General features: G+C 42.6%; 1 protein-coding gene across 7 annotated transcripts; it reads left to right on the forward strand.

Annotated features, from left to right (window-relative positions):
* The first annotated feature begins 1,932 nt into the window (after positions 1-1,932).
* Positions 1,933-26,578, forward strand: LOC114047123 (transmembrane protein 268-like). 7 transcript variants are annotated; one of them, XM_027867865.1, is made up of 10 exons: positions 1,933-2,092; positions 3,171-3,350; positions 11,231-11,321; positions 14,560-14,669; positions 17,029-17,136; positions 18,158-18,307; positions 20,078-20,188; positions 21,275-21,355; positions 22,828-23,022; positions 24,874-26,578. In XM_027867865.1, exons 2-10 carry the CDS (start codon positions 3,291-3,293, stop codon positions 25,054-25,056), a joined length of 1,089 nt encoding a protein of 362 aa, XP_027723666.1. In that variant the 5' UTR covers positions 1,933-2,092; positions 3,171-3,290; the 3' UTR covers positions 25,057-26,578. The 7 variants fall into 7 exon arrangements, with proteins under 7 accessions (XP_027723666.1, XP_027723669.1, XP_027723671.1 ...); XM_027867868.1 differs by having other exon boundaries at positions 1,934-2,092; positions 11,101-11,321; XM_027867870.1 differs by having other exon boundaries at positions 1,934-2,092; positions 11,135-11,321.
* The last annotated feature ends 1,390 nt before the right edge of the window (positions 26,579-27,968 follow it).

The following is a 27,968-nucleotide window of genomic DNA, read 5'->3' on the forward strand; positions in this document are numbered from 1 at the left end:
AAGGAAAAATCTCTAGCCTTAAAAAGTACAATTTCTAAAGAAATAAAACAAGCATTAGTTTTCAAGATCCCATTATACAGCAGTCCCCAAAGTCTTAGTGCAGTTTTAAGTTTTAGCGCCTTTAGAAGTACAAATGCTACAAACTTACAAAAGAAATCATTTCAAAGTTTAATTATTTAAATTTCTTTTACACTTATTTGGTTTTCTGAATTTTGAGTAATAAATATTTAATTTTAACTTTAACAAGATGGGGCAACTTACCATTATGCATTGAGTATGTGATAGTTTCATGAATATTGATTGATCACCTTGATCACCTGGTCTATCTCCACTGAACTTTTTCTTGTGATGTCTTGTCAAAACTATTACACATGCATCAAAGCCTCATAATCTATCTTTGGATGATCTTAAGGCTAGAATTACATTCAAACCCTTTTGTCACTGAGCAGCAGCTAATGAAAACTTTGACAAAATTTGCAAATCGACTAGAAACACTGGTTAGCACAAGAGGGCAGTTATGTTTAATTTTAATAAGTAACACCAACATTTTGTAATACCAACATTTTAAAAATTGTAAATAATTAACCATTCAAATGATTTTTATAAGTTTTTAGCATTTACACTTCTTAATTTATTAAAAGCTGAAAACTACACTAAGACCTTTGTATTAGTCCTAAGTCATACAAGACCTTGTATTAGTCATTATTGTATTAAATATACTTATACTGAAAACATCCATTTTGGCTGATAGAAGCACCGTTTCCTAAGTTTTGTATGCTATATTTTAAACCTTTCTGTTTAATGGAAACTGGCATATTCAAGGGTACTTTTTTTTTCTTTTCCCGTGAGCTGACCTCACTTATCTTCAGTGGCTTTAAAATCTTGGAAGGCAGCTGGTTAGAAGAATTTGACAAAGCCTTGTTGAATGATTTGGTTGGTGGTTGTGTGGATGGGAAACCTGTAAGACACTGGCATGTTTATGCTGGCAGCAGCTACTTTAGCTTAAAAAAACTGTCAACAACCAGGGCTCCAGTTCTGAGTTGTTAGAAGTCAGAACCAGAGCTCCAGGGCCCTCTATGTTTTGTTTTTGTTTTGGGGGGTGAGGGAATGCTTGCTGGGGACAAGTTAACCTAAGGAAGGGCAGTATGAGCTGATTTTAGGGCATTCTTTGGAAGGGCGCCTCATTGTTTGTTATTGTTTTCTGGGGTTTTTAAAGTAAAAATATAGAATAATATAAATACTTAGTTAAAAATCATTTGACTACAGTATTAGGATCAACTATTCAGCTTTTTTTTTTTTAAATGTGTGAAACTGATAGGCCTGGAATCTTAATAAGATTTTTTCACTCTAGTGAAGGTAAGAGAATCCATTCCTTATAATCACTTCTCAGAATGTATCAGCTACTGTCCTCAGGGCCCTGACAATTTGAGAATAAAGTTCATGTAGGCTTGGGGCCTATCTTTTACTGTTTTTGCTCAATCATGACCCCATGGACCATGGCACACCAGGCCCTTCTATCCTCCACTATCTCTTGAAGTCTGTCCAAGCTTGTGTTCATTGGGCCTATCTGCTGAAGTTATTAACTAGTTTTCCGGTAATAGTGGCTGCTTACACTTTGAAACCAGACTTTGGATCTTTGCACAAAAGTCACTTTACAGAAGCCTGTGAAGTAGGAGAAGCCCTATCAACTGACTGGGTTTTGGACCAAGCTAGAATGATAAAATTTCTCAGCTGGAAGGGATCTTTACCAAGGCCAACCCTTTCATCTTACAGATGAGGGAACTAATCAATCAGCAGATTTAGTCTCCTAGATCACACAGACATCACATGCCATCACTTCCCTGCTTCTCCACACCCTCCCCCACCCTCCTTCACTCAATGGGAAGTAACATAATTACCTAAAAAGTTCGTATTGAGTGACTGTTTCATAGTCTGCCCTGGCCCTCAAGGATCTTGCGCTCTGACTGAGGAGAACAGTGGTCTATTGTCATAAACTAAGTCCTGGTACAGAGTATGCCTTGCAAAAGTTTGGAGGACAGGGAGATCAATGAAGGCTGCCAGGGAAACCTTTATGAAGAAGACAGCACTTGAGGTGGGTAGGATTTGTTTAGATACATGGGATTGGAAGGGATAATTATGTCAAATAGGTATTTTATTTAAATAGCTGCATAGATGTTAAAGCTCTAGCTCCTCCTTCCTCCCCCCATTCTTTTTTGATAAAAGCAGGTTAATCTCACTTTACTAGCCTGTTGCTTCAGTATTGTCCAGCCTGGCTGAATGTTTTTTCTCTATATGTGAGGCCTCTTGAATCACTATCGACCTCCAGTTTCCTAACAATTGCTTAATCTTTTAGAAGATTGCTGTTCCTCTGGAGATGAAAATTAAAGTTGTACTTAATGTATGCCGAATGCGTGGAAGCCATTTGGGAATAGAGGCAGGGGCTGCTGGAGCCAGCCACAACTAGCTTCGGAGAGCCATTTGTAAAATTTTCTTTAATCCTTTGGAAATCAGCAAGCTTTACAAATCAACACTTGATTCATTATTTTGTTGATTGTCTGGACTGTTGCATTGAATGGAATTGATGCCTGAAATTCAGTTCCTAGGAACTATTCCTCTAATCTCCAAATTATTATTATCATTATTATTGTTGGGGTTTTTTCTTTAACTGAAAGAGGGCTAAGAATGCAGAAATGTTGAACTGGAGAGACTTAGTAATAATGAAGAAACAAGCCCCTCCATAGTGGAGGAGGAAATGATGGTGTGCAAGATGATGTAGTGAGGAAGAGTCGGGTGAAAACACAGGTCTACGGACTCACTGTGGAGGGCTCTTGCCATTACTGGGGAGGGGGGCAAATTATCTAACCTCAATTTCCTCATCTGTAAAATGGAAATATTAATAGCACTTACCTCCCAGGGTTGTTGTGAAGATAAAATGGGATAATGTTTGTAAAGTCTTTGCAAACCTTAAAGCGTCTTATAAATGCTAGCTATTGTTTTTATTTGTTTTTGCATCCCCAGCGCTTAGCACAGTGAACACTAGCCCTCTTGGTGCCTCAGTTGCCACCTCTGTGAAATAAAAGGGCAAACGGGGTTTGATTCCATGACCTCGAAGGGCCCTTCCAGTTTGAAGTCCCATGATTTCTTGTCTCCCATTTTCCTGTTTTGCATAGTGGCCTCGTCGGGGGCGGGACCCGCGGGGTGAATCCACATGAGGTTGCACAAGTGTGTGTCTATGTTGCAATGAAATGACCCGGCCGTGAATCCGGCCTAAGGAATTGAAAGAGCAAGAGATGGTGCTGGCAATACTTCGGGGAGCACGCAGTGGAGTCACATGCCCGGTGACTCGCAAGGTAACAGTAACCAGAGACCAGCGCTGGGCCGAGAGGAAGTCAGCTTTTCCTGCCGTGCTGGCGAGGTCGGGCGGGCGCGCACGGGTTTATACGTCTCGCAGCACTGGCCCTCGGCCTCTCTGCGGCGGCCTGCCCACCTCTTCCTCCTCCCGCCCCCAAGGAAACCCTCTGCCCGGCGCCGCCGAGGGTTACTGCAGCGGCGGATTCTAGGGTGAGTGTGCGCCCGGGCGCCAGGCGCGCTGGGACAGCTCCGGGCACTGAGGCCCGGAGCTGAGCAGAGCCTCCCTGCGCCCCCGCAGTACTTAGAGCACTTCCCCCTTCCGGGGGCAGGGTGCTAGGGACCTGTTCCCTGGTGCCAGGAGGAGGAAATGGGGGAGTCTGGATGCTCTTGACCAGGCTGGAGGCTCTGCCGTTCCACAGGGGGTTGCTGAAGGCTGGGGTCTCCAGTGCACATCTGTTTGGGAGGAGAGAAGGCAGCAGATTGGAGGAAGTTCGGGGAGCATGAGCTTGTTCTGGCCTGTCTCGGGATAACTGAAAGCAGTCGCGTGATGACCCCCTCCCTCCTAGGGGCCGCGATCCAGCCGCGCAGAGACTTCAGTCACCCAACCAGCCCTTCTTTCTTATCCCAGGGTCAGCTAACTAAAGGTTGAGCTTTGGGATTAAGCAGAACATCACAGGACCCGAGCTATGGTGTTCTGCTTAGCCCTTCCTCGGGACAGTGAATGAAGAAGCTGAGTCTCAGAAAGTGGGAGCAATTTCCCCAGTGTCACAACAAGCAGTAGTTAAGATTCAAACCCAATTCCTCCGACTAAATTCTTTGCACAAGGTTCCCCATTCATAATCTCCTGTTTTAGTTGGGTTTCGATGTGGTATAATGGGCACAGGTACACACACACACACACACACACACACACACACACCAATCTGACCTTGAGCAAGGCACTCCCTCCTGGGGACCTCAGTTTCCTTCCCTTTAAAATGAAAGGGTTGGGACTAGATGGTCTCTAAGTCCTCCCTATCCTCCTAGAATATAAAATGTATTTTTTTTGTGATCTGCCTTTGCAGGACAAGGTTTGAGTCTTTTTTACAACTTCCTGCTGCTGTAGTGGGTAACTAAGGGGAATTCAGCTGCCATCTCTGTGGAAGGAGACTGAGCATGAATGTTGCACACAGTTCTTGGTGGGGTCCCTGGGGGCAGTGGTAGAGCCCCTTGAAAGAATAATCTCCATAGTCTTCAATAACCCAGATCCTGAACATTTTTTTTTTCTCCTTTTGAGTGAAGAAGGGTAAGAAATGATCCAGAAGAAGATAAGCAGAGGAAAAGGCAAGTTAAATTGGAAGGTAAAGTCAAGACTCATTTTAACAGGTCCGGGCTTATAAAGGCCTAGCCACTGGGCAGAATCTATTATTTAAGAAATAGTTAAGGAAATCTTTCTGGATCACTATTATGATTTTTGTTGTCATCATCTTTGTTGTTCTTTCCAGGCTCTTCCAGGTAGGGTCGCTGGGACCCTCCCTGATGCCTTGTCCAGTGCTGAGACCTCCCAGCACTTCTAATTGTGCAAAGCCTGCACAGGAAGCATGTAGTGAAGTCACACCCTTTTCTGGGCCTTATGGTCCTCATCTGAGAAATTAGGATTTAAAGCTGAAAGGGGTCTTTGAAATCATTCAATACAACTCTCTCATTTTTACCGATGAGGAAACTGAGGCCCAGAGAGGTGACATGTTTTGCCAGTGATAAAGCAGGTATTAAGTAGCTGAGCTGGGATTCCAACCCAGAAGAGATAGGTTCTCTGGCTCTAATTTTTGTGCTTAAGTAAGGGGGTAATTTAGATGGTTTCTGTGCTTCCTTCCCTCCTTCCATGTTTCAGACAGAAGTTCTGTAGTTGGACATTGCTGGTTCCATTCCCCTTTTACATTTTATCTCTGTCATCTAGACCTTTGGTTTTTAACACTCCTGCTGGGGCAGCTGGTAAGATGAGTGGGGTGAAGAGGGAGGCTTAGCCCATCTTGACTTTTCACTCACACTGATCCTTTCCAGTAGGGCAGCTCTTATTTTGTTGTTGCAGTCATGTCCTATTCTTTGTGACCCCATTTGGGATTTTCTTGGCGAAGATATTGGAGTGGTTTGCTCTTTCCTTCTCCAGCTCATTTTACAGATGAAGGAACTGAGGCAAACAGGGTTAAGTGACTTGCCTAGGGTCACACAGCTAGGAAGTATCTGAGGCTGAATTTGAACTCATAACTCCAGGGCCGGTGCTCTATCTATCATACCACCTAGCTGCTCATTCATTTAGCAGAGGTTTATTAATCACATAATTCTCTGCAGAGCCGTGTGTGAGGTGAGCAGGGGTGAGGGTGAGAGATTCAAAGTTTGGCTAAGATGGCCTCTGCCTTTCTGGAGTCTCTAGTCCAGTAGCAGGATAGAATACAAGCACAGAGATAACTGTAATGTCCAGCATTGTATGATGATGATAATTCATTTCTGTAGTGCTTCAAAGTTGTTGAAGTATTAGCTTCTAACAACCCTGTAAGGTAGAAAGCTGTAAGCATGATTATCTCTATTTTACATAGGAAGAAACTAAGGCTCAGGGAGGAATAGTCACTTATTCAGTGCCACACAGTTTTTAAATGTGGGTTCTGGGAGTCAGACCCAGGCCTTTCCTCTTTCCATTATACCACATTCAACATGCATTAGGGGGGTACAAAATGGGACTGAGAGGTCCAAGGGAAAATGTCATTATTGACATTTTCCTTTGAACCCAGGGGTAAAGGTCCTGGGTTTCAATCCCAGCACTGTTACTACCTCAGTGACCTAGAACACAGTGAATCTAGAATATGGCGAATTGAGAGAAGGCATGGTGCGGTGGTCGATTTAAAGTGAAAGGAGCTTGCTTCAACATTTACTGTGGGACTGTGGGCAAAATGCCTAACCTTTCAGGGTCTCCTAAGTAAGTTGGGACTAGATGATCCCTAAGGATCCTTTTACCTGTTAATCATTTGTTGAGGATGTACAAGTAAAGTGGTGTGTTATGATGTCAAAGGATACTAATTAAAGGCTAGCCAGATTTATACATGTAATTTAGGGGCAGCTAGATGGTAGATAGATTGCTGGGCCTAGAGTTAGGAAAATCTGCATTCAAATCTGGCCTCAGGCACTTAATTGCTGTGTGACCCTGGGCAAGTCACTTAACTTCGTTTTGTCTGTTTCCTCAGCTGTAAAATGGGCTTCATAATAGCACCTACCTCCCAGGGTTGTTGAGAATAAAATGAAATAATTGTTAAGTGTTTAGCACAGTGCTTGGCACAGAATAGGTATTACATAAATGTTAGTTGCTATTACTATTACTACTACTACTACTACTACTACTACTACTATTACTAATTTCCCTTGTATGAATTTACTGTATGAAGCAGTACTGTGTAGTGTACTGAGTCAGGAGATATGTTTTTGAGTCCTAGTGACCTTGTACCAGTCATTTCCCTTCTCTAGGCATCAGTTTTGTTAATTGGCTAGTACTCATTAAATGCCCACTGTGTACCTTAGGGTGAGAGATACAAATACAAATAATGAAACAGTTTTTGCTCCCAGGGACCTTGCACTTTATCAAGGGAGATGACATGTGTATGTACATATCAATATAAGTACATGTATACACACATATACATGTGTAAGCATATGCAGAATAAATTACAAAATATATTTATTAGGTCATTTGGGGGGCATTAGCAATTGAGATCAGGAAAAGTTTCATGTAGAAGTTTGAACTCAGCCTTGGGGGAAATTAAGGGATTCTGTGAGGTCGAGGTAAGGAGGGTAAGCATAAAGGATAGCCAGTGCAAAGTCACAGAGATGGAGTTGGAGTGCCTTGTGTGAGGAACAGAAGGAAAGCCAGTTTGGTTGGACCATAGAATGTGGAGAAGTAGGGTAATGTATAATAGGGCTAGAAAGGTAGTTTGGAGCTTTGAAGGGCTTTAAAAACCAACCCGAAGAATTTACATTTTATCCTGGAGATAATAAGGAGTCATTGGGGTTTGTGGAGTAGGGGAGTAGCATGATTAGACCTGTGCTTTAGAAAGATCACTTTGGCAACTGTGTGAAGCATGGATTGCAGGGATTTGAGGCAGAGAGACCAGTTAGGAGGCCCTGTCCTAATCTAGGTGAGGAGAGACGAGAATCTGAACAAAGGAGGTAATAGGTAAGAAGGGGACAGATGCCAGAGATGTAAGATTTGGCCACTGATTGGCTATGTGGGATGAAGGAAAGTGAGTTCAGGATAACATGGAGATTTTGTACCTGGGATAAGAGAAGCATGGTGGTTCCTACCACAGAAACAGTGAAGTTTGGAAAAGGGGTGAGTTTTTGGGGAAAGATAAAATTTTGTAGATGCAGAATCAATAAATCAATCAGTAAACATTTATTAAGTAACTACTATATGCCAGGCACTGTGCTAAGTACTGGGGATTCAAAAAGAAGCAAAAGACAGTCCCAGTTGTCAAAGAACTTACAATATAATGAGGGAGACAATATGCAGACAAATATGTGTATAATATATATACACACACATATACACATATGAATATATATATATACACATTCATACTCAAAATAAGATATCCACAAGATAAAGAGGAAATAATTAAAAGAGGAAAAGAATTAAGAGAGGTTGGGGAAGGCTTCCTATAGAAGGTGGAGTTTTAGTTGGGACTTACAGGAAGCTAGGGAGGTCAGTATTAGGCCAGTAGTAAGAATGGAGGAGGGAGAGGGTTCCAGTCATGGAGGACAGCCAGAGGGAATACGCGGAGCCCAAAGATTGAGTGTCTTGTTCATGGAACAGAGAGGAAGCCAGTTTTACTAGATGGGAGTACATGTTGGAGAGTGAAGTGTAAGAAGACTGAAAGGATAGCAGGGGTGAATGCTAAACAGAGCATTTTGAATTTGTTCTTGGAGACAATAGAGAGCCATTGGAATTTATTGAGTAGGGAGGTGACATGGTAGGACTTGTGCTTTAGGAAGACCACTTTAGTGACTGAATGGAGAATGGTTTGGAACAGAGAGAGACTTGAGATAGGCAGGCTTACCTGCAGGCTATTGCAGTAGTCCAGGTATGAGGTGATGAGGTCCTGTAACCCCAGGTAGTGGCAGAACAGAAACTGGGACATGATATTTAGATCTGGGAGTCATCTTTGAAGAGATTATAATTAAATTCGTGAGAGCTGAGCAGGTCAGCATGTGAGAGTGAAGAGAAGAAAGTAAAGAGGGCCCAGGCCAAAGCTTTGGGGTCAGAGGTTTGCTGGAGCCAACTTATAACTGGCTCTAAGCCCATTTGCTCATTGTGAGCAAAATTGACAACCACTACAAATTAGGGCTTGATTTATTGTTTTGTTACTCATCTAGACCTAAGAGAGTCATGAAGAAAATGTTAATCATACAGATTAAAGTTAAAAGGGTATCATGTGTACATTTTCCCCCCGGAGAATTGGTTGCTAAACATGTTATTAATGCAGAAGGCACAATACAAATGAGTTAGCAAAGGAGACTGAGGAGCAGTCAGACAAATTAACAGGCTAAAAGAGAGCAGGGTCATGAAAACCCAGAGAAGAGACACTATTTAGGGGGAAAAGGTCCAGTTCTGTAGAGAGGTCACAAAGAAGGAGCACTGAGAAAGGGCAATCCAATTTGGCAATTAATCAGTTACTTGAAGAGGAGGAGGTTGGAGAAGATGATTTCTAAGGTTTCTTCAAGCTCTAAAGTTCTAAGATTCTATGATATTTTTTTGGGGGGGTGGGGGACGGGGAAGGATGGGATTAGGGTTAATTTTGTTTGTTTATTTGCTTTTAGAGGGATCAGTACATGGAAGTACAATGGATGATGTGCTTTACCAATTGCCTTGCAGTCTTTTTGAATCTGTGTAATAAGTACCTGTGGTATAATGAACCCTTCCTGTCCCAGGATAGAGTCATAATACATTGGGAGTTATGAGATCATAGATTGAAAGCTGGAAGGGATCTTAGAGGTCATCTGGTTCGGCCCCCTCATTTTACAGGGAGGAAAATGAGACCCAGAAAAATGTAGTCAATTGCCCAGAGTCACATAATAAGTGGCAAAGTGAGGATGGTATGAACATAGGTCTTCTGTCTCCTAATTCAGTGCCCTTTGCATAGTACCATTTACTTATTAAGAGGACTGACTACCTGAGGCACTCAAAGTGAATGGGTTTATGGAATAGAGGGAATCAAGGACCCACAGGGACTCAGCTGTCTTTCCCTCTGTTAAGCAGCTAGGTGGCACAGTGGATAGAGCACTGGGCCTGGAGTCAGGAAGACCTGAGTTCAAATTTAGCCTCAGACACTTACTAGCTGTGTGACCCTGAACAAACCTGTCTGCTTCAGTTTTCTCAACTCTAAAATGGGGGTAATAATAGCAGGTAATAATACCTCCCAGGGTTGTTGTGAGGCTCAAAGGAAATTGTATTTGTAAAGTGCTTAGCACAGTGGCTGGCATATATTAGGGATTGTTCCCTTCTCCCCCTTTTCCTCCCCTTCTTACCAATAATTGGTGGAGCATGGGACCACATAATTGTGGTGCAGGATCAGGGAACCTGCTTCTCAGAATGTATTGTTCCTGAGAGAGAGGCAAGTTCAAAGGAAAATAAGAAAGTGCTTCAGTTGGTAGAGTTCTGAACTGGTCCGGCCATTCTCCATTCTTTAGAACGACTTGGACTATGCCCAAAGGACTATAAAATAGTGTCAAGCAATACCATTACTAGGTCTGTATCTCAAAGAGATAAAAAAATATTGGGGAATGGCTTAACAAGTTGTGGTATGTGATTGTGATGTCATACTATTGTTACAAGAAATGAGGAGCAGGATAGTTTTAGAAAAACCTGGCAAGCCATATATGAACTGATTTGAAGTAAAGTGAGCAGAACCAGGAGAACATGGCATAGAGTAACAGCAATATTGTAATGATGATCAACTATGAAAGACTTAGCGACTCTCATCAGTACAATTATCCAAGATAGCTCCAAAGGACTCATGAAGAAAAATGTTGTCTATATCCAGAGAGAACTGATGAATTCTGAGTGCAGACTGAAGCATACTTTTTTCACTTATTTTATTTTTCTCGGTGCTGCTTTTTTTTGTTGTTGTTGTTGCAGCATGGCCAATATGGAAATATGTTTTGCATGACTTCACATGTATAATTGATATCATATTGCTTGCCTTCTCAATGGGTGGGAGAAGGGCTGGTGTAAGGGAGAGAATTGGGAACTCAAAATTTAAAAAGATGAATGTTAAAATATATAAGGTTTATATATGTACATATATGTGTGTATGTATATATATGTGTATATATACACATACACATATACATATATGCATGCATGCATACATACATATATATTATATATATGTACATATATATCTATATAGACAGTGCTTGCTATTTGAAGGGAAGCAGTCAGTTATCACTGAAGAGTAGTAGTCAGCAATAACCTTGCAGTGTCGTCGCAGAGTTTTGGGTTCTCTGTCCCCTAAATTCCCTTCAATTCCACATTAAAATAGTATTTCTCTCGGACTTATCAAAACGATTAAACTCAATGGCAACAACCAAAAAAAGTTATTGTAAATGATTTGTTCCCAGGTCACAGGTTAACTTCAATTTTGAAGAGATAAACAGTGTCCCTGGTCTTGCCACATGCTGAATTTTTATTTTGTTCTGTGCTTTTGTCTCTGGCCTTGACCAAAGGTAGCATGAGATGAGTTGGCTGTTCTCTGGACAGGCAAAGAAAGGGAGGCAGCTTCTTCTGAAAATGGTATGAAGTTTGAAGAGAATTGTCCTGAGCTTTCCCTTCACCATGGCATATGACCTTCCCCAGGATCCAGCGGGGGCTCTTGGACCCTACCTCACTTCCTTCTCTGATGAGAGAACTCTCGTACAGGAGGATACTTCCTGCCTGGAGGGAAGAGGTAAGACTCCATCTCTTCTGGTAGCACTTTGATGTCATCCAGAAGCTGTTATTATTTCTTGATCGTTCATAAGGTCCCCAGGAACACACAGTAATCAATAAAGCTTTTTAGAGTTCCGTTTCTCTTTGATACATGTTACTGTTGCTTATATACGGCAGCCTCTCATCTGGGTAAATTGAGGCAGCAGAGAGATCCAAGCTGAATTCTGGATTATGGTCATAGCTCCCAAGTAAGTCTCCAGTGTTGGGGATTTGGTAAATTACTTCATGATATGAAGAGAGCAGTCCTTGTAGGAAGTAGCTTGTGATAAGTTTATAAGTTCTGGTTTTTCAAGTAGGTCTGTCTAAGGTCACCCTCATTCCTGGAAGGAGACTAATATGGGATATCCTAGGACTCTGACAGGAAGTGGAACTCAAAAAGTATTCCTAAGTAGAAGGCTTCTTGAACTTGCTTTAATGGGTAGCCAGTTGAGGGCTGATTTTGATGCTTGGCCAAAAAAGGCCAGCTGTAATGAGTGATTAGCAGTATATATTTACATGGAAAGAGTTAATATGTTGAAGGCTTTCGTTTTATTTAGTAAGAAAACCCTTTCTCAGGAAGGCTCGGGAAGTGGCTGAGAGCCCTGATCTGAGCTGCTTTTTCAAAAGAGTCTTTTTTCAAACCCTGCCGTGTCTTTTAGGGAAACAGAAAGCAGCAACTGGAAAGAACATTTGCTCATCCTCCAAGTAGGCAGCCTGAGGGCCTGTGTATGGATGGATTACATCCAGGTTACTGAGTGAACTGTATTGTCTTGCTTCTTTTTTCCATAAAATTTCTATCCAGGGATGTTGGTGGCTTTTAGTTTTAGCTTGGGACCAATCTGTCCTGGGTTGAAGAACTTAATCCTCCTTTTACAAGTGAAGAAACTGAGGCTTAGGAGGAGAGCTGAGTCACCCAAGGTTACCCAGCTCATTAGTGAAAGAGTAAAAGCACAGAAAGTGGAAAATACAATAGATGAATCAACAAGAGTTTATTAATCATTTGCAATGTACCAGGCTCTGTATTAGTTGCTGGGGATACAAATACAAAACCAAAACAGCTTCTGCCTTCGAGGAGCTATCATTCTATTGGAGGTAAACATCCATACACTTATATAAGTAAATACCAGGACTTTTGTTTTGGTGGGGGGTATCATGAAATTAGCAGCTGGGGAATGATCGGGAAAGGCTTCATGTAGGGGGCAGCACTTGGACTGTACTTGACAGGAAGCTAGGGATTCTGGAAGGTGAAAATAACGGAGGTGTGCATTCCAGGCCTGAGAAATGCAAAGGCATGGAGGTGGGATGGACCACCGAGTCTGGGAAAGAGGAAGTAGCCAATTTGGCTGGAATTTAAAATGCATGAATGAGACTCATGTATCTGGGAAGATAGGCTAGATCCAGATTGTAAACGTCTTTAAGTACCAAATAAAAGAATATGTATTTTAGCCTATGGGCAAAAGGGAGCTATTGAAGTCCTTTGAGGAGGGGTTGCCACCATCAGAATTGTATTTTAGGGATATCAATCTGGTAGCTGTGTGGAGGATGGATTATATGAGGTAGAGACTGGAAGCATGGAGACCAAATAGGTTGCTCAGGGGAGAGGTTGTTCGGTCATTTGGGGTTTTTTTGGCAAAGACATCAGATTGGTTTGCTATTTCCTTCTCCAACTCATTTTACAGATGAGGAAACTGAGGAAAGCCGGGTCAAGTGACTTGCCCAGAGTCACCCAGCTAGTGTCTGAGGCCAGATTTCAACTCAGGAAGATGAGTCTTCCTGACTCTAGGCCTGGTACTCTATCCACTGTGCCAACCTAGCTGCCCCAGGGGGAGACATGATGAAGGCCTAAACTAGAGTGGTGGCCATATAAGATGAGAGGAGGGGATGCATGTGAGAGACACGGTGATCAAATTGATAAGCCTTGGCAACTAATGACCTTTGGGGGTTGAGAGAGAGTTGAGTTTGGTTCCAAGATTGTGTACCTGGGTGCATGGTGGTGCCCTGCCCAAGGATGGAGAGTAATCCACTTTGGCTGAGCATCTTTAGGCCATGTCTGGGAGGAAGGAGAAATACAGCTGGAAGGATAGGTTGGATCCAGATTGTGGAGGGAACTTTATGCAGTAGATTTTATTTAGGGATAAAGAGTCTAGTTTTGGGGATTACAGAGGCTCTGCTTCCTTCGCTTCCCTTTTTCTCTTGGCATCTTTTGGCCATTTCAGTCTCCGTAAGAACTTCCACTGAAGAAGGCAGAATGATGAGGTAAGACTTTATACGATCATAGCATTATTGATCTAGAAAGGGACATTGGAGGTCATCCAGTCCAACCCCTTCATTTTGTAGATGAGAACAGGAAAGCCTAGAAAGGTTAAGTGATTTGCCTAAGGTTACCCAGGTAGAGTCAGGATTTGAACCCAGGTCCTTTGACTCTAAATTATTCTTTCCACTATAACATATTGCTTCCCATATAGTTCCTCTGTAGTAATTTCTGGTTGAAAGATTCATAGTTATGTAAATTGTGTTTATGTGTTTGTGTTTTCTAATTATAAGTAAGTCATTCAGGTCCTTCTTGTCTCCTACAATGGATTATTTGAAACATGCTGACTTGTTGATCAACCTTCATTTATAAATCATTGACTGTGTAAACCTTCTAAAAAGTAGTTTCGCTTTTGAGCCCAAGGCCTACTTTCCCCTATATCCTTCCTCTTATCTGGACCTCCTATATGTTCTTCTCCCCGCCCTGAAACCTCCCAGCCCACCTGACTCCTTCCTTTCTCCAGCACACAAGAAAGGAGTTAATAAAATGGAAGTGAGAGTATTCTCTGTTCTTCATGGTAAGGTTCCTTGCCTCTTCCTCTAGCCTTTCCCCTCATCTAGATTTCTTGAACCATTTTGCCAACAAATAATAAACTCATATTTATCCAGAAAGGTTTAAAATGAACGTTAGCAACACAACTCTATTGAATATGATTTCATTTTTATTTATTATTCTTTTTATTTGAAAGACATTTCAGGGCACCTAAGTTGCCACAGTAGATGGTGATTGGACTTAGAGTCAGGAAGACATGAATTCAAATCCAGCCTCAGACAACAGTTATGTGACACCTCAGAGATATCACTTAACCTCTATATGTCTCAGTTTCCTCAGGGATAACAACAGCACCTACCTCTTAGAACTGTGCCATGCTCACTGACTCAGATTCTCCTTTCTCTTCTGATCTCAGGACTTACCAATGGCCAGCTCCTCATGGTCCTAAGTACTGACAGTACCTGTGAAGCAGCCTCCTTTAACATAGAAGTCTCCCAGGAGAAATTGAAGACCTGGGGGATCCAGGTGAGTCAGACCATTCTGTTAGATCTGGATAGGCCCAGAACTCTAGATGATGAGATCTTAGAGGTCTTCTGAGAGCCTTTCATTTTACAATTGAGGAAACTGAGGCCTGGAGAGAGGTCACTTGTTTATAAGATCGCAGCTGCTTTGGTAGAGATATTTACTAGCTGTGTGACCCTGGGCAAGTCACTTAATCTCTTGTTTGCTTTAGTTTCCTCATCTGTAAAATGGGGAGAATAATAGTACCTACTTCCTGGGATTGTTGTGAGGATCAGATGAGAAAGTAATTATAAAGCACTTAGCACAGTGCCTGACACATAGAAATGTTATATAAATGGTAGCTATATCCACTGAGGGATTTTGAGCAGGAAGCCTGACATGGTCAGACCTTTGCTTTAGGAAGATTAGTTACTTGGAGGATGAGTTGGAAAGGGGAGAGAAGGGAAACAAGGAGCTCATTTAGGAAGGTCCAGGTAAGCAGTCATGAGGGCCTATGTGGTTGCCATTTGATTGTAGAAAAGGGGGTAGATAGAATGGAGGGAGGTAAGGAAGGAACAAGCATTTATGAAGTGTCTAATATATGCCAGGCACTATGCCAAAGGTTTTACAAATATTATCTCATTTGATCCCGCATATCACCTAGGAAATCGGTAGTTATTATCCCCATTTTACAGTTGAGGAAACTGAGGCAGACAATAGTTAAGTGACTTGCCCAGGGTCACACAACTAGTAAGTGTCTGAGGCCAGATTTGAACTCAGGTCTTCCTAAATTGAGGCAGAATAGTTGTGAGTGATAGTGAGAGCAAGAGTACGACCATCTCGGTGTTCACAGTTTTAGTTGGAATAAAGTTGAGTCCATGGGGCACTGAGGAAGTTCACGAATCTGGAGGCCAAATTATTCAAAGGGACATCAACCTGTACAGTGAAGTTCCACATAGAAAGGAAGGGGTTAGCGTAGAAAAGAAGACTGTAATGTAAGAGTTATGCTCAATTTGAAAAAAGAGGGAGAGGAAGACTGCAACAAGGAATTAGGACACTGCAGACATTTGGAGTCATCAGAGGAAAAGTGAAGTGACAAGGAGGAAAGGAATATGCCGACTCTTCTTTTGGCCTGTACGTGTTGGAAAGAGCCTTAGAGGTTATGGAATCCTTTCCCCTCATTTTCTTTTACAAATGTGTAAACTGAGACTGGGAGAGGTTAAGTGACTTGCATTTGGTCATACAGCTACTAAGTATCTGAGGTGGGATTGGAACCCAGATTTTCTTGTTTCCAAGTCCAGCATGCTTGCTTCCCATACCATGCTGATAGAGAAGAGAAAAATACATCTAAGTACTGAGGAGGGAGGCTAGGGATGCTGTGTGTCTGGGTTCAGCCAGAGTCCTGTGAGGGCAAGGAATGACAAGGGGTGTGAGAACAACAGGTCTAAGATGAAGTGAATTTTGTCAGTGATAGAATTGGAGTTTCAGAGAGTACATTCAGTGCCAGGACCTTTGCCTCCACTTAAGATGGCAGGAGGTGATGCACAATTAGGAGGTAGCATGCTCCTGGATTGTGGGTAGGGCTGCTGGTTGGACCTGTGGTAGGAGGCCTCACTCTTGAAGGAGGTCCTGATGTATGAGATTATTCCTGGGTAAGGAGATAAGGATTAGTGTGTATGGGTATGGTGGGCTGGGTCCTGTTTTTTTTTAGTATGGTTTGGTAAAGCAGGGCAGAGAAGGTCTGCCCTTCATATATGGCATTAGGCGCAGATTTCCAAATCCAATCCATGGAACCTTGGTGGTAAGGAATCTTAGCATGATGCCCAGAACTTAGTAGGCATTTAATAAATTGTTTATTGACTGAATGACTAAGGAGAGGATGCAGCATTAGAGTGGAACCAAGGACAGAGTAGATTCAACCTTCCTATGCTGCTAGAGTGAGGAGAGGGGGTGGGGTTTGTTGCCTTACTCTCCCAGGACCAGTGATCGAGAAGGTAGGAGCAGGTGCTGGTGTTCCTGAGGCACTGAATGAGGATGCCTAAAACTTTTAATAATCTAGAACTAGGTTTGATGATAATTGTGAAAAGTGATTAACACAGTGCTGGGCATATAATAGACTATGTAAGTTCTTATTCTGTCCCTTCCCTTTTTAAAGTCAAATTCGGGAGTGTTGTAGTTCCATCGGCCATCTTATGTCTACTTGACATCTTAAATAAGCCCTGGTGTCCTGGTCCACCCCTATTCTTTCAAGTGTCCCCTGTTCCCTATGGTTGTAAGTCAGGTGAATGAAAGCACCATCTCGTGCATTTCCCAGACAGGGAGGTGAGGGGGCTATCTCCCAGGCTGAAGTCAAACATGGTTTCTCTTTTGGGTTCCTGAGCAGGTGCCAACAGAGAAGTACAAGAGTTTAATTGAGAACGCCATCTTAGATCCCCAAGTGAGAAGATTTGTGTTCTATAACTCCAGGCCTTTCCAGCTGGCCATTGCTGTGGTAAGGATTCGAGTCTATTCCCTGACTGCCCCTAGACTTGTTCCTCTTGTGTGAAGAGACCATTACCATTTGCTAAAGGGAGGCATATTTGAAGCAGATGTCATTGAATTCAGTAGGGCTTCCACAAAGTCTGTTGAAGTGGGTGATGGAGGCTATGAATGGGTAAGATTCTTCAGAAGATACCTACTCTTTCCTATTGTGGGCATGCTTGCCCTCAACTGGGGGCTTTCTGGCACAGGGGAAATCCAGCCTTTGAATTGGCAGATGAACCTTGAGGCAAGATGGCCTTGGAGTTGGAGGAGGAAGGGTGGTAGAGAGAAAGTAGGGAAGCTACCCGTATGATTCTGATTCCAAACTCAGTGTTCTTTCTGTGTTCTTTACATGCTGTTTTTATTATAGACTCTACATTTATATAGCTTTTTAAATCTTCCACGTACATATTTATCTTGTATAGCTTGTGGGCAGCAATAAATTTCTCTACCTTCTATGCCCTGCAGTGTAAAGCAGGATATCCTTTTTTTTTTTTTTTTTTTGGTGAGGTAATCCAGGTTAAGTGACTTGCCTAGGGTCACACAGCTAGTAAGTGTTATGTGTCTGAGACTGGATTTGAACTCAGGTCCTCTTGATTCCAAAGCCGAAACTCTATCCACTGCGCCACCTAGCTGCCCCAGGATATCCTTTTTAGTTATCCTAACGGTACCTTTTATTCCATTGAACTAATCTGTCCCCCACCCGTACCCCAGCTTCAAAATTTTGTAGACTTGGATCATTGGTGTTACAGCCCCTGACGTAGGGTTTAGCTTTATGCCTTGTCATGGCAAGTAGGTGACCCTGGGTTCTCGAATGCTATGCTAATGGAGTCCAAACTCAGGCCAATCCTGCCTAGATGGGAAAGGGCTAATTTTGGAGAACCATTGCTTTAAAGTACTCTCTGAAGACCAGTGATAGTGATGCTGATGATGACTTTTCTGCTTTATTTATTTTCTGTCTTTGAGTACATGATGCCTTTGTGTTCCTTCAGGTTTTCTACATAGCAATGTGGGCTAATCTGTATTCTACCAGCCAGATGTTTTCTTTGGGAAGACACTGGGCAGCTGTGGTTCTTGTGACCCTAGGCACTGTATTAGCTACCATCATTCTCATTCTCATCTTTGACTGGCACCAAAGGAAGGTAAGGGAGACATTGCCGCAAAGTGAGTACTAATTATAGCCCTCCTTCCCTGAAGGGCATGGAAAACACAACTCTGGGTCTTTCTAAGATAGATGCTAATTCACCTTTTCTATCTCCTGCCCACATAGCCTAGCACAGTAAGTAGGTATTTTGTAAGTATTGAGTTGAATCTCCAAGCTTTCTTCCAGGCTGAACTTGAAACTTGTCTCTCTTAAACTTATTTATTTGTTTATTTATTATTTGGTATTTTTAAACCTATTCTTTGAGGGGAACAGTTTGTCAACAGTGGATGTTTATTTAACCATCAAAAATATTATTTAAATATCTAATGAGCTGAGAGAGATGCCAAGTTTAGATATGACCTGTTCCCTGCCCTCAAGAAGTTTACAGCATACTAGGAATTATGGGATCATAGATTTAGACCTTCAGAGATCATCCAGCCCAATTCTCTCATTTATAGGCGAGGAAACTAAGCTTTGGGGCAGATCAGTGGTACAGTAGATAGAGCGCTGGGCCTGGAATCTAGAAGACCTGAGTTCAAATCCAGCCTCACGTACTTACAATAGCTCTGTGACCCTGGGAAGTCACTTAACTCTTGCCTTCATAAAACTGGAGAAAGACATGGCAGACTATTCCAGTATCTTTGCCAAGAAAGCTCCATGGACAATTGGTCCATGGAGTCATGAAGAGTTGGACATGACTGAACAATAATACAGGAATGTTTCAGGTCAAGTCACTTGACCTCTCAGTGTCTAGACAACTCTTCGTGAGCATATATTGTAGAGGAGGTACTGACTTACATTAGTCGAAAGCTTGCTCATCTGAGAATTCCCTACGTACATAGGTCCAGTCCCTCTCTTTTATCCTACTCTAAGCACAGTGTCCAGAGTGCTTGGTACTGTAAGGCAATCCAAAGAATGAGGTGTACCATCTCAGAGTGGGAAGGGCCTTCACAGGACATTATCCTCTGTACCACTCAGCTGCCTATAGTCTCCCATTCCCTCTGACATGACTCCTTGCCCCCGAAGATTTCAGGTAACATTATAGGAATCTTAAAGGGAGAAAAGATCACATACAAAATAATTTAAATATATAGTCTGTATTAAGGATCCAAAATTGTTGATTATCCAAGTCCTTTTGTTCCCTTCTGGATCACTCTCAATGGAGAAGGGAGGGTTCTAGCTCTTATCACTTCTGGTGGATGGAGCTATAATGGATGAACCAGACCAGGTTTACCCTTTGTTAAAAGGTTTGGTACCACCCTTTCTCTATTTCTCTAAGAAAAGCCTAATTTTGTTCTTGACCCATAACCTAATTTTCCAATGGGCTTTTCCCAGAAGTCTGGTAAGGGCTTTAGATAGAAAATTTATTTCTTAATATTCCTAGGGAAACTTAAAAAAGAGATTTTGAATATGCTTCTTTCAATATGGGCAGTAGGGAAGAGCAGAGACATCATGGGAATAAGTGTATAAGAATGGTTATTATGACCACAATGTGGGAAGGATAGACTGAGGGGCAGGTCACAGTCAGGGAATGGGCAGGACAGGGCAAAGGAAGGAAAAAAGATGGTAGGGAGGTATTTACCTGATGGTCTCAGTGTGTTGTGTTAGATTGTTGTGGGGTTCTTTTATTTGGGGGCTGCCATTTGGTCCACTGTACCTCTCTGAATCTGCATAATAACAGCTTGTGTTGAGATGGGTTTACTTGTGTGGTTTGAGGGCTGCCCTGGGACAAGTGTCCTACTATATCACTTGGATGTTGGGTTCACAGGCAAGCACGAATACAGATCTCCGTCTGGCAGCTGCCAACGAAACCCTGATGCCATACCACATGCTTCTGGGAGTGACTGGTGAGGTGGAGGGCTGCCAGACTGTACTGCAGGTATCACTTCTCTGAATGATTCATCCTAGCCAATCAGGTCTCTGTCTAAGAAGACAAGAAAGGGCTTTCTCATGCAATGGATGAACGCCCTGGATAGTTGGGCAAGAGATATGGAACTGCTTCTTTTCTCTGACGCAGATCTAAAGATGAGGTTTGGAGACAAGAAAAGATCCCTGGATTTGGAATTCTAGGCTTTGGATTTGATTGCTGGCCCTGCTGTTTAATACTTTTGTTACTTTGGGCAAATCGCTTATTGGCTAGGGGCCTTGGTTTCTTCATCTGTAAAATGAAGTGGTTCAATTCAGTTCAGAGGATCAAGGATCTAGAACTCGAAAGGACTGCATGGGGCAAGTCTATCCTCATTATTTTACAGATGAGGAAACCAAGGCTCAGAGAGAGTTACTGAATTCAGTCCATGGTTACATGGCTGGTAAGTGTCAGCTGTGGGATCTGAACCCAGGACTTCCCAACTCCAAGTCTAGTGCTCCATTCACTATGCCAAGATCCTTTCCATTGTATTACTTGTTAATACATTATGGTAAGGGCAGATAAATTGTCTCAGGGCAAGTCTTTTCTTTTAACATTAAAGGATCCAGATTTAAAACTATCTCCCAGGACCAAGTTATGCCCATTGATGCAGTGTATTTTTTTTTATCCATAAGGCAAAGAAAATAGAGATAAGATAAAAATTCTTATTTCAAAGTACAAGTATAATAAATTTTTTTTTTTGCATCAATTGATGTTCCTGGTCCTTCTTTAATTGGTAGGATGCCTACTAATTTAATGGCAGATGAAAACCCTTTGCCAACAGGATTGGACGTTTTTCAGTTTTATGAACAGCAGGTTTTCTACTTGCCAGAAAAATTAGAGTTAATTATAGAGCAATACACAGGGAGAGAACAGAATGGTGTGTTCCTGCCACAGAGAGCACAGTGAAACAGAAAGTTTTCGTGTAAAAGGTCTGTTTTCAATATTAAAATGAAGACAATGCAAGGGGAGAACAGTGGGAAAGAGAACATAGTGAGTGGGGTGTGGAGGCCAGGAGCCAAGTTGATGCTTTCTTCTCTTCTCTTCTGTCCTCTCCAGCTTTGGTTTGTTTACTTCCACTTAGAGAGCTGTCTCCAGTCTTTATCAGACTATATCCGAGAACTGAAGACCAGTCAAGAGGTAACCAACCCATAGAATGGTTTGAATGACTGACCACTCTGGTATGACTCTGAGTTGGGGGAAGAAGAAAATACACCAAGCTGGGGTTGTAGGGCATCCCTACCTGTCAAGGCAGTACCTGTTGTATAATGGGAAGGTTGCTAGACCTGGTTTCAAATCCTAGTTCTGCTTTGTGACTTTGGGCAAATCCTTTCCCCTCTCTGGGCCTCAGTTTTCTCAGCTGTAAAATGAGGGGGTTGGGCTGGATGATATCAGAGGTCACTTGCAATTCTCAATCTAGGATCTGAAGATCTCAATAGAGGATTGCAGATTTAGGGCTGGAAGAGATCTTTGAGATCATCAAGGCAAGTCCTTAATTTTTCAGAGGTATTCATTTCACGTTGAAGGGCCAGGGAATTGCCTGAGAATCTACTCATTGGATACACAGGCCCCTACCTTAATATTACATCAGAGTAACCAGCCTATCGATGTGTTTGACTCATGTAAGACTAGCACAAAAGAATGGACTGGGAAACAGGAACACCTGGGTTTTAGTTCCAGCTCTGTCCCAACTTGATGTGTGACCTTAGGTGAGTCCTCTAATCACCTCATGTTCAAAATGAAGGGATTGAATTATATGGTCTCTGACGGCCCTTTTGGGTTAGGAATTCTATATTTCCAACTCTAAATTTCCTTTGCTGATACATATGTTGTTCAAGCATTTCAATAGCGTCTGATACTCTTCACGACCTCATTTGGGGTTTTCTTGGCAAAGATACTGGAGTGGTTTGCAATTTCCTTCTCTAGCTCAATTTTTGCAGATAAGGAAACTGGGGGCAAGCAGGGTTAAAAGGAAACTGGGGGCAAGCAGAGTTAAGTGACTTGCCCATGGTCACACAGCTAGCAAGTGTCTGAGACCAGATTTGAACTCAGGAAGATGAGTCTTCCTAACTCCAGGCCTGGCACTCTATCTACTGTGCCACCTAGCTGCCCTAGCAGGCCCTTACTTAATTAAATGGAAAAGGAACTAGCTTAAAATCATTTAATAACATCTTACATTCCTCTAATGCTTTTAACTTTTCAAAGTGTCTTTATGTCTATTTTTTTCCTTCTTTTTTGATCATAGCAGTCTTGTCAGGAAGGCAGGGCAAGTTGTCTCAACCCTATTTTGTGCGAGGAGTTGAATGACCTGTCCAAGAGTCCATGATTAGTTGGGCCCAGGGCATCCAGGTCTTGTGATTAACGGGAGGTGTCCTGTGGCCTGCCCATCGGACCATGCTGCTCCTCACTTAGGTAGCCGGTCAGTATGTACCCAATCTTTCTATTTCCAGGTTTTCTGGAGGTGGCATAGACAAAGACAGGCAGGGTTTGGGCCAGCTTCTCTTGTGCTTTCTGGCCTCACTCAGATGTGGGCCAAAGAATCAATGGGCACTTCTTTAAAGACCCTCCAATTTAAGAGCTGGCCTACGCATGTTCTCTGGCTTTCTCTGCAGTCAATGCTAAGACATCGCCTGAACCAATTCCAAGTGGTCGTGGAGACCGTGGTGAGCCCTGCCCAGGAAGAGGGAGAAGAGAATGAGAGGCTGGCTGAGGAATCTCCTCTGCTGCCCAGTGGTGGGACAGAGTCGAGGAAAGGAGTGGTCACCCAGATGGTTCTTCACCACCTCATTCCAGAGGCTGCACCAGAGGTAATTATCATTTCTCAGAGAGGCCGTGGGGGTCAGACTCCACCTTGGAGGGTAGTTGGATATTTTGTTTACCTCTGATAGTCATGACCTTGAGGACATAAGGTAACTTGAATTCTTGATGACATAAGTATTTGGTGCAGTTTTATTTTGCTTTTTGGAAGGGATAAAGGGTAGAATATTTGTAAAAAGCACCTAGCACAGTGGCTGGAACATAGTAGGTACTATATAAGTGCTCCAAAAAACATTCCATTGAAGCAGATTTGTAGTTATAGATTTAGAATTCGAAGGTGCCTTAAGGGTCATTAAATCCAACCCCCTCATTTTACAGATGAGTTAACTAAGGCTTAAGTAGATTCAGTGACTCACTCAGGGCCATACTGAACTAATAAATGTCTAAGGTAGGATTTGAACTCTGAGTCTTAAATCCAGTCCTCTGTGCACTACATCATGCTTCTAATTTCAGTTCAAGGTAAGGAAAAACTCACCACCACTTACACAGTCCCCCAAAGGGAGTGAACTGCCTCAGGAGGGAGATAGTGGGCTTCTCACTAGAGGGAATTAAGCGAAGACAGGTTGGCCAGTTGTCAGGTATACTGTAGAAGGGATTGCTGGTTTTTTCGCATCACCTTCAGTTTCAAATATATCCTTCCTCCCCTTTACTACCTAGAAAACCATCCCATTACTAAGAATTTTTAAAAAATTGTTCAGTAAAACTAACTCATGACTCCCAACTCTTGCAAAAGAGGGAGGACATTCTATCTTCCATCTTTTCTTAGGAGGAGAGGAATTCCTTTTTGTATGTGTATCTAAAATATCTGGCCTGGAAGGTTCCTTCCCACTGTGAAATTCTGAGATTCTATGTGGGATTCACTAGTGAGAAGAGCAAGACTCTTCTTTCTGGTATTCCAAGGTTACCTTCATTCTGCAAGGTAACACATTGACCCACCATAGATAAGACGTGTATTTTGGATTTTTGCATAGTGGCTCACTCCAAGACCTAGGTTGAGTACCACTTCCGAGAAGCTTTCTCAGATGTCTCACAGTCAGAAATAATACCCTTTTCCTCTCTACTCTCATAGCACTTGGTGCCTCTCTTTTTACATGTATCATTGTTGTTTTTATATTTTACTTACTCAAGTGCTTGTCTTATCTCTTCCTATTAGATTGTTGCGACATGTATAAGTTGTGTCCCTCCCACTCCCCACTGCACTAATAGGCTATCAATCTGTCAGTGCTTTTTGGATGGAGAGGGATTCCTTTGAGTTAGGGAATCAGAATATTTGAGATTTTTGAACCTTCTTATATTAAAACCCCAGATCGCCTGGTGTCAAAGGCCATTCTTGAATCAACCCCTTCTTTTCTTCTTTGGGGCTTGTTAAAGTTCATAAAAACAATGTTCTCTATTAAAGAAATGGAACATTCCCCTGAAATCCTTTCTATACTGCATGTGTACTTGGATCTAGACCCCAATGGATTCATGAAAAGTTGAGTGAAAGTTTAATTTTCAGAAACTGAATCTCATTTTAAGTATCTGGGGTACCTTTTGTAAAACAAAGAACCCTGAATTATCATGCACACTCCCCCTCCTCCCTCCCCACCCAGTTTTCCTTCTCTGCCAGTCTAGATTTTCATGTGGCTGGTTTTCTTAAAAGGAAGACCACGAGTGTGCTAATTTGCTTGGCGTACCCATTCTCTGTAGCCTGCTGCCACGGGCCAGCCTTCCTGTTCCAAGTTATCCCTGGTTTGGGGAGTTGGAAGGCATGTTGTTCCACTGCTCTTGCCTCCCTCATCTGGATGTCTGCCTCGGTGTCTGTCAAATCAACACTTACGATGCTTTCTGATTCATTCCAGGTGATGGCCCGGCAGATGCTGGTGGTCTTTGGTGGCTTATACATCAGGCTCTTGGTGACCAATCAGCTCCCTGAGACTGCGGGTGCATCAAGGCATGCCGAGTCACTGCAGAGGCCCTGCCCCTGCCAGTTCATTGAGACTCACATCCTAGGGGCTGGGTGTTGTTCCCCCTTGGCGAGGTGATGGCTGCAGAGGCTGGAGAGCTGGTGTGGAATAAGGAGCTGAGGTGTCGAGTCTGCTGCCAAGGAATGCCCTGCTGCAAGCCGCAGACTGGAGGGGCCGTCAGCACCCTTGGACCCTTTGGCACAGCACCACTGGGGAGGAGAAGTCGTCAGCCCAGATAGCATCCCCTGCACATCCGCAGTCTGTTGAAACAGCTCTTCCAACTGTGAAATTGAACACTGTGCTCCAAGCTTGCAAATGTTTCTGTCGGTGGCTGTGAATGGGCCCCGCTTCAAGATTCAGTCTTTGCTTTATTTATTCCTAGACACTAAAGTGAAGGGTTTTCCTCTGAATTACATAGGCCCTCTCTGTGTATCCTACAGGTGGTCTTGTGCTGACATTGCCCATAGAATAGCACCTGATCATGGTAAAGTGGAAAGAGTTCTGGGTCTGGGATCAGAGGACTTGGGTTCTTCCACTTAGCTTCTTGTGGGACCTTGGGTATGTCACTTTTATTTTCTACTCTACAAAATGAGAGGATTGAGTTGGATGAACTCTGAAGTCCTTTCCAACTCTGATCCTTGTGAGCTGCTCATCCTGGCATTCAAGGCCCTCTGTAAGAGGGCCATAATCTGTTTCTATAGCCTTATCTCCCATTGCTGCTCCCTTAAACAAATACAGTGCATTAGCCAAACTGGTCCTCAACACATGCCTTGCATTTTTCTAATTTGATACCTTTGTTTGTGCCTTTCCCCCCATTTGGAGTGTCTCCTTTCTCTTTTCCCTCCTCCTCTTTTCACTGTGCACTTTGACACCAATCAAAATTCTACCCTTCTTTCAAGGTGAAGGGGAAATTTTGCTTTTGGCTCAGATGGGCTAGTTTCAGTTGGGCTTGACTTGAGTGAGTTCTGGGGGCTTCCTTTGGAGTGAGAAGATTGCGAAGGTTAGGTTACTGGTTTTGGGGAATGGGTATATAGGAGCAAGACTGCCCCAGGAGAGTGAGGGTTGGACTGATACCAACTGCTCAACTGTGTTCCAGACCCAGCTCTGCTGACTTAGTCTCTTGGAGATTCAGTTTTCCCCTTGGTGCAGTGGGCATATAATGGCCTGTCTTGCCTGCTATTGTGGGGAATCAAATGAGGGAATGGATGTGAAAGTGCTCTGAACATTGTAAAGCACCATTGGAGTCTTACCTGTGGGATTCCTGTTGTCATTTTTTGTTTTCTGTAGTTAGGACTAGGGAGGAAATGTTTCCAGGGCAACAGGGGAGGGGACACATTCCCTGTCAGTCAGTGGGCTACACTGAGAATTCATTCTGCTGACCTCATCCTTGGGTTTTGTGTCAAAAAAGAGAGAGAATTATTCATTTAGGTAGTAATGGCTGCGTTACTGGTGAATACAGGGTACAGAGAAAAGGTCAGACCCAGGTATTACCCACAGAGATTTATATTTCAAGCCTGCTATTGGGGACAAAAGACATGTTAAGTGGCCAAATGATCATTTTTCAAATTGAATTTTTCTATTAAAGTCTCCTGTGAAACCATCTGACTTTTTATTTCTTAAGTTTTCTTTTCTCCACACATTCTAGTGGATTTACCTTGTGTCATGGAGCATGTAGGTTAGACATAAGGAAGAACTTTCCAACAGCAAAGGTGGATAAACACTGGGAAGCTGTGAACCCTTCTATATGGTAGGTGTTGAAAAATAGGTATGGGTTCACCTTGGGGGCAGTTTCGTATATTACTCCTACCCCTATTCAATTCAACAGGCATTTATTAAGTACCTACAATATGCCAGGTACTGTGCTGGTCCAAGTGATACAAGATAGAGATAAAACCTCCCCTGCCTTTAAAGAGCTTATGTTCTAATGAGGACAAATAGCATGTGCATAGATGAATAAATGCAAAGTAATTTCTAGAGAAGTAGGAGAAGTGCTGACTACTAGGAAAATCAAGAAACTCCTCTAGGAGGTGACCCACAATCTACTTGGAAGGAAGCTAAGGATTCTACACAGCAGAGATGAGGATGGAGAGGATTAGTGGATAACCTGGACAAAGACTAGAAGTGGAAGATGGAGTGTTGTATGTGGGGAACAGTAAGTATGCCACTTTAAAGTTTAGAAGAATTCTTTTGAAAAGAATTAATGAAGGACAGGAAATGAGATTAAATGATTTCTTAATCTCCTTTCTGGTGATGTTCTGTAAAATTAATTGAATTTACTTTCTATCTTCATCTCATATCCAATTAGACCTGGCCATCTGGATTTGGAGTGAGAAGACATGAATTTATCACTTCACCTTTCTGGGACTTTAGAAGATAAAGGGAGTTGGGAGCAGTTGGGTGGTGCACTAGATTAGAACACTGGCCCTAGAGTCAGGAGGACCTGAGTTCAAACCCAGCCTCAGACATTTACTAGCTACATGACCGCAGGCAAGTTACTTAACCCTGATTGCTTCCCCACACCCCCAAAATAAAGGACTTGTTGTAATAGATAGATTTGAGCCTGGATTCAAATCCTGTCTCTAATACTTCCTACCTGTATAATCTTAGGCAAGTCATCTCAAATGTGAGTGTTGGACTCAATGACCTTTTAAGGTCCCTTCCAGTTCTAAATCTGTGGAATATGATCTGTAAGGACCTTTCCAGCTTTCAAGCCTGTTCTCAGGAACCCCCAGCACACGAAACCATTGCTGAAGATTATAAGTAATGCCCTAAGGTCTAGCAAATACTTTCTTTTCCTTCCTATCTGAAAGCCAAGAAGATCTGACAAGATCGAACTCCTGAGGCCTAGTTTCCCAAGGAACCTTCTCCTCCTATCCTCCCAAAAAGTTTGATTTAGTGATGCTCACCATTAGCAAGGACAAAATTCATTTTTTCCTTGACTCTGGATTCTTCAATCAAAAAAGCATTTAATAAGCACTGACTGCTTAGAA

The sequence above is a fragment of the Vombatus ursinus genome, unplaced genomic scaffold, assembly GCF_900497805.2.
Source record: "Vombatus ursinus unplaced genomic scaffold, bare-nosed wombat genome assembly UNPS02014786.1, whole genome shotgun sequence".
Lineage (NCBI taxonomy): Eukaryota > Metazoa > Chordata > Mammalia > Diprotodontia > Vombatidae > Vombatus > Vombatus ursinus.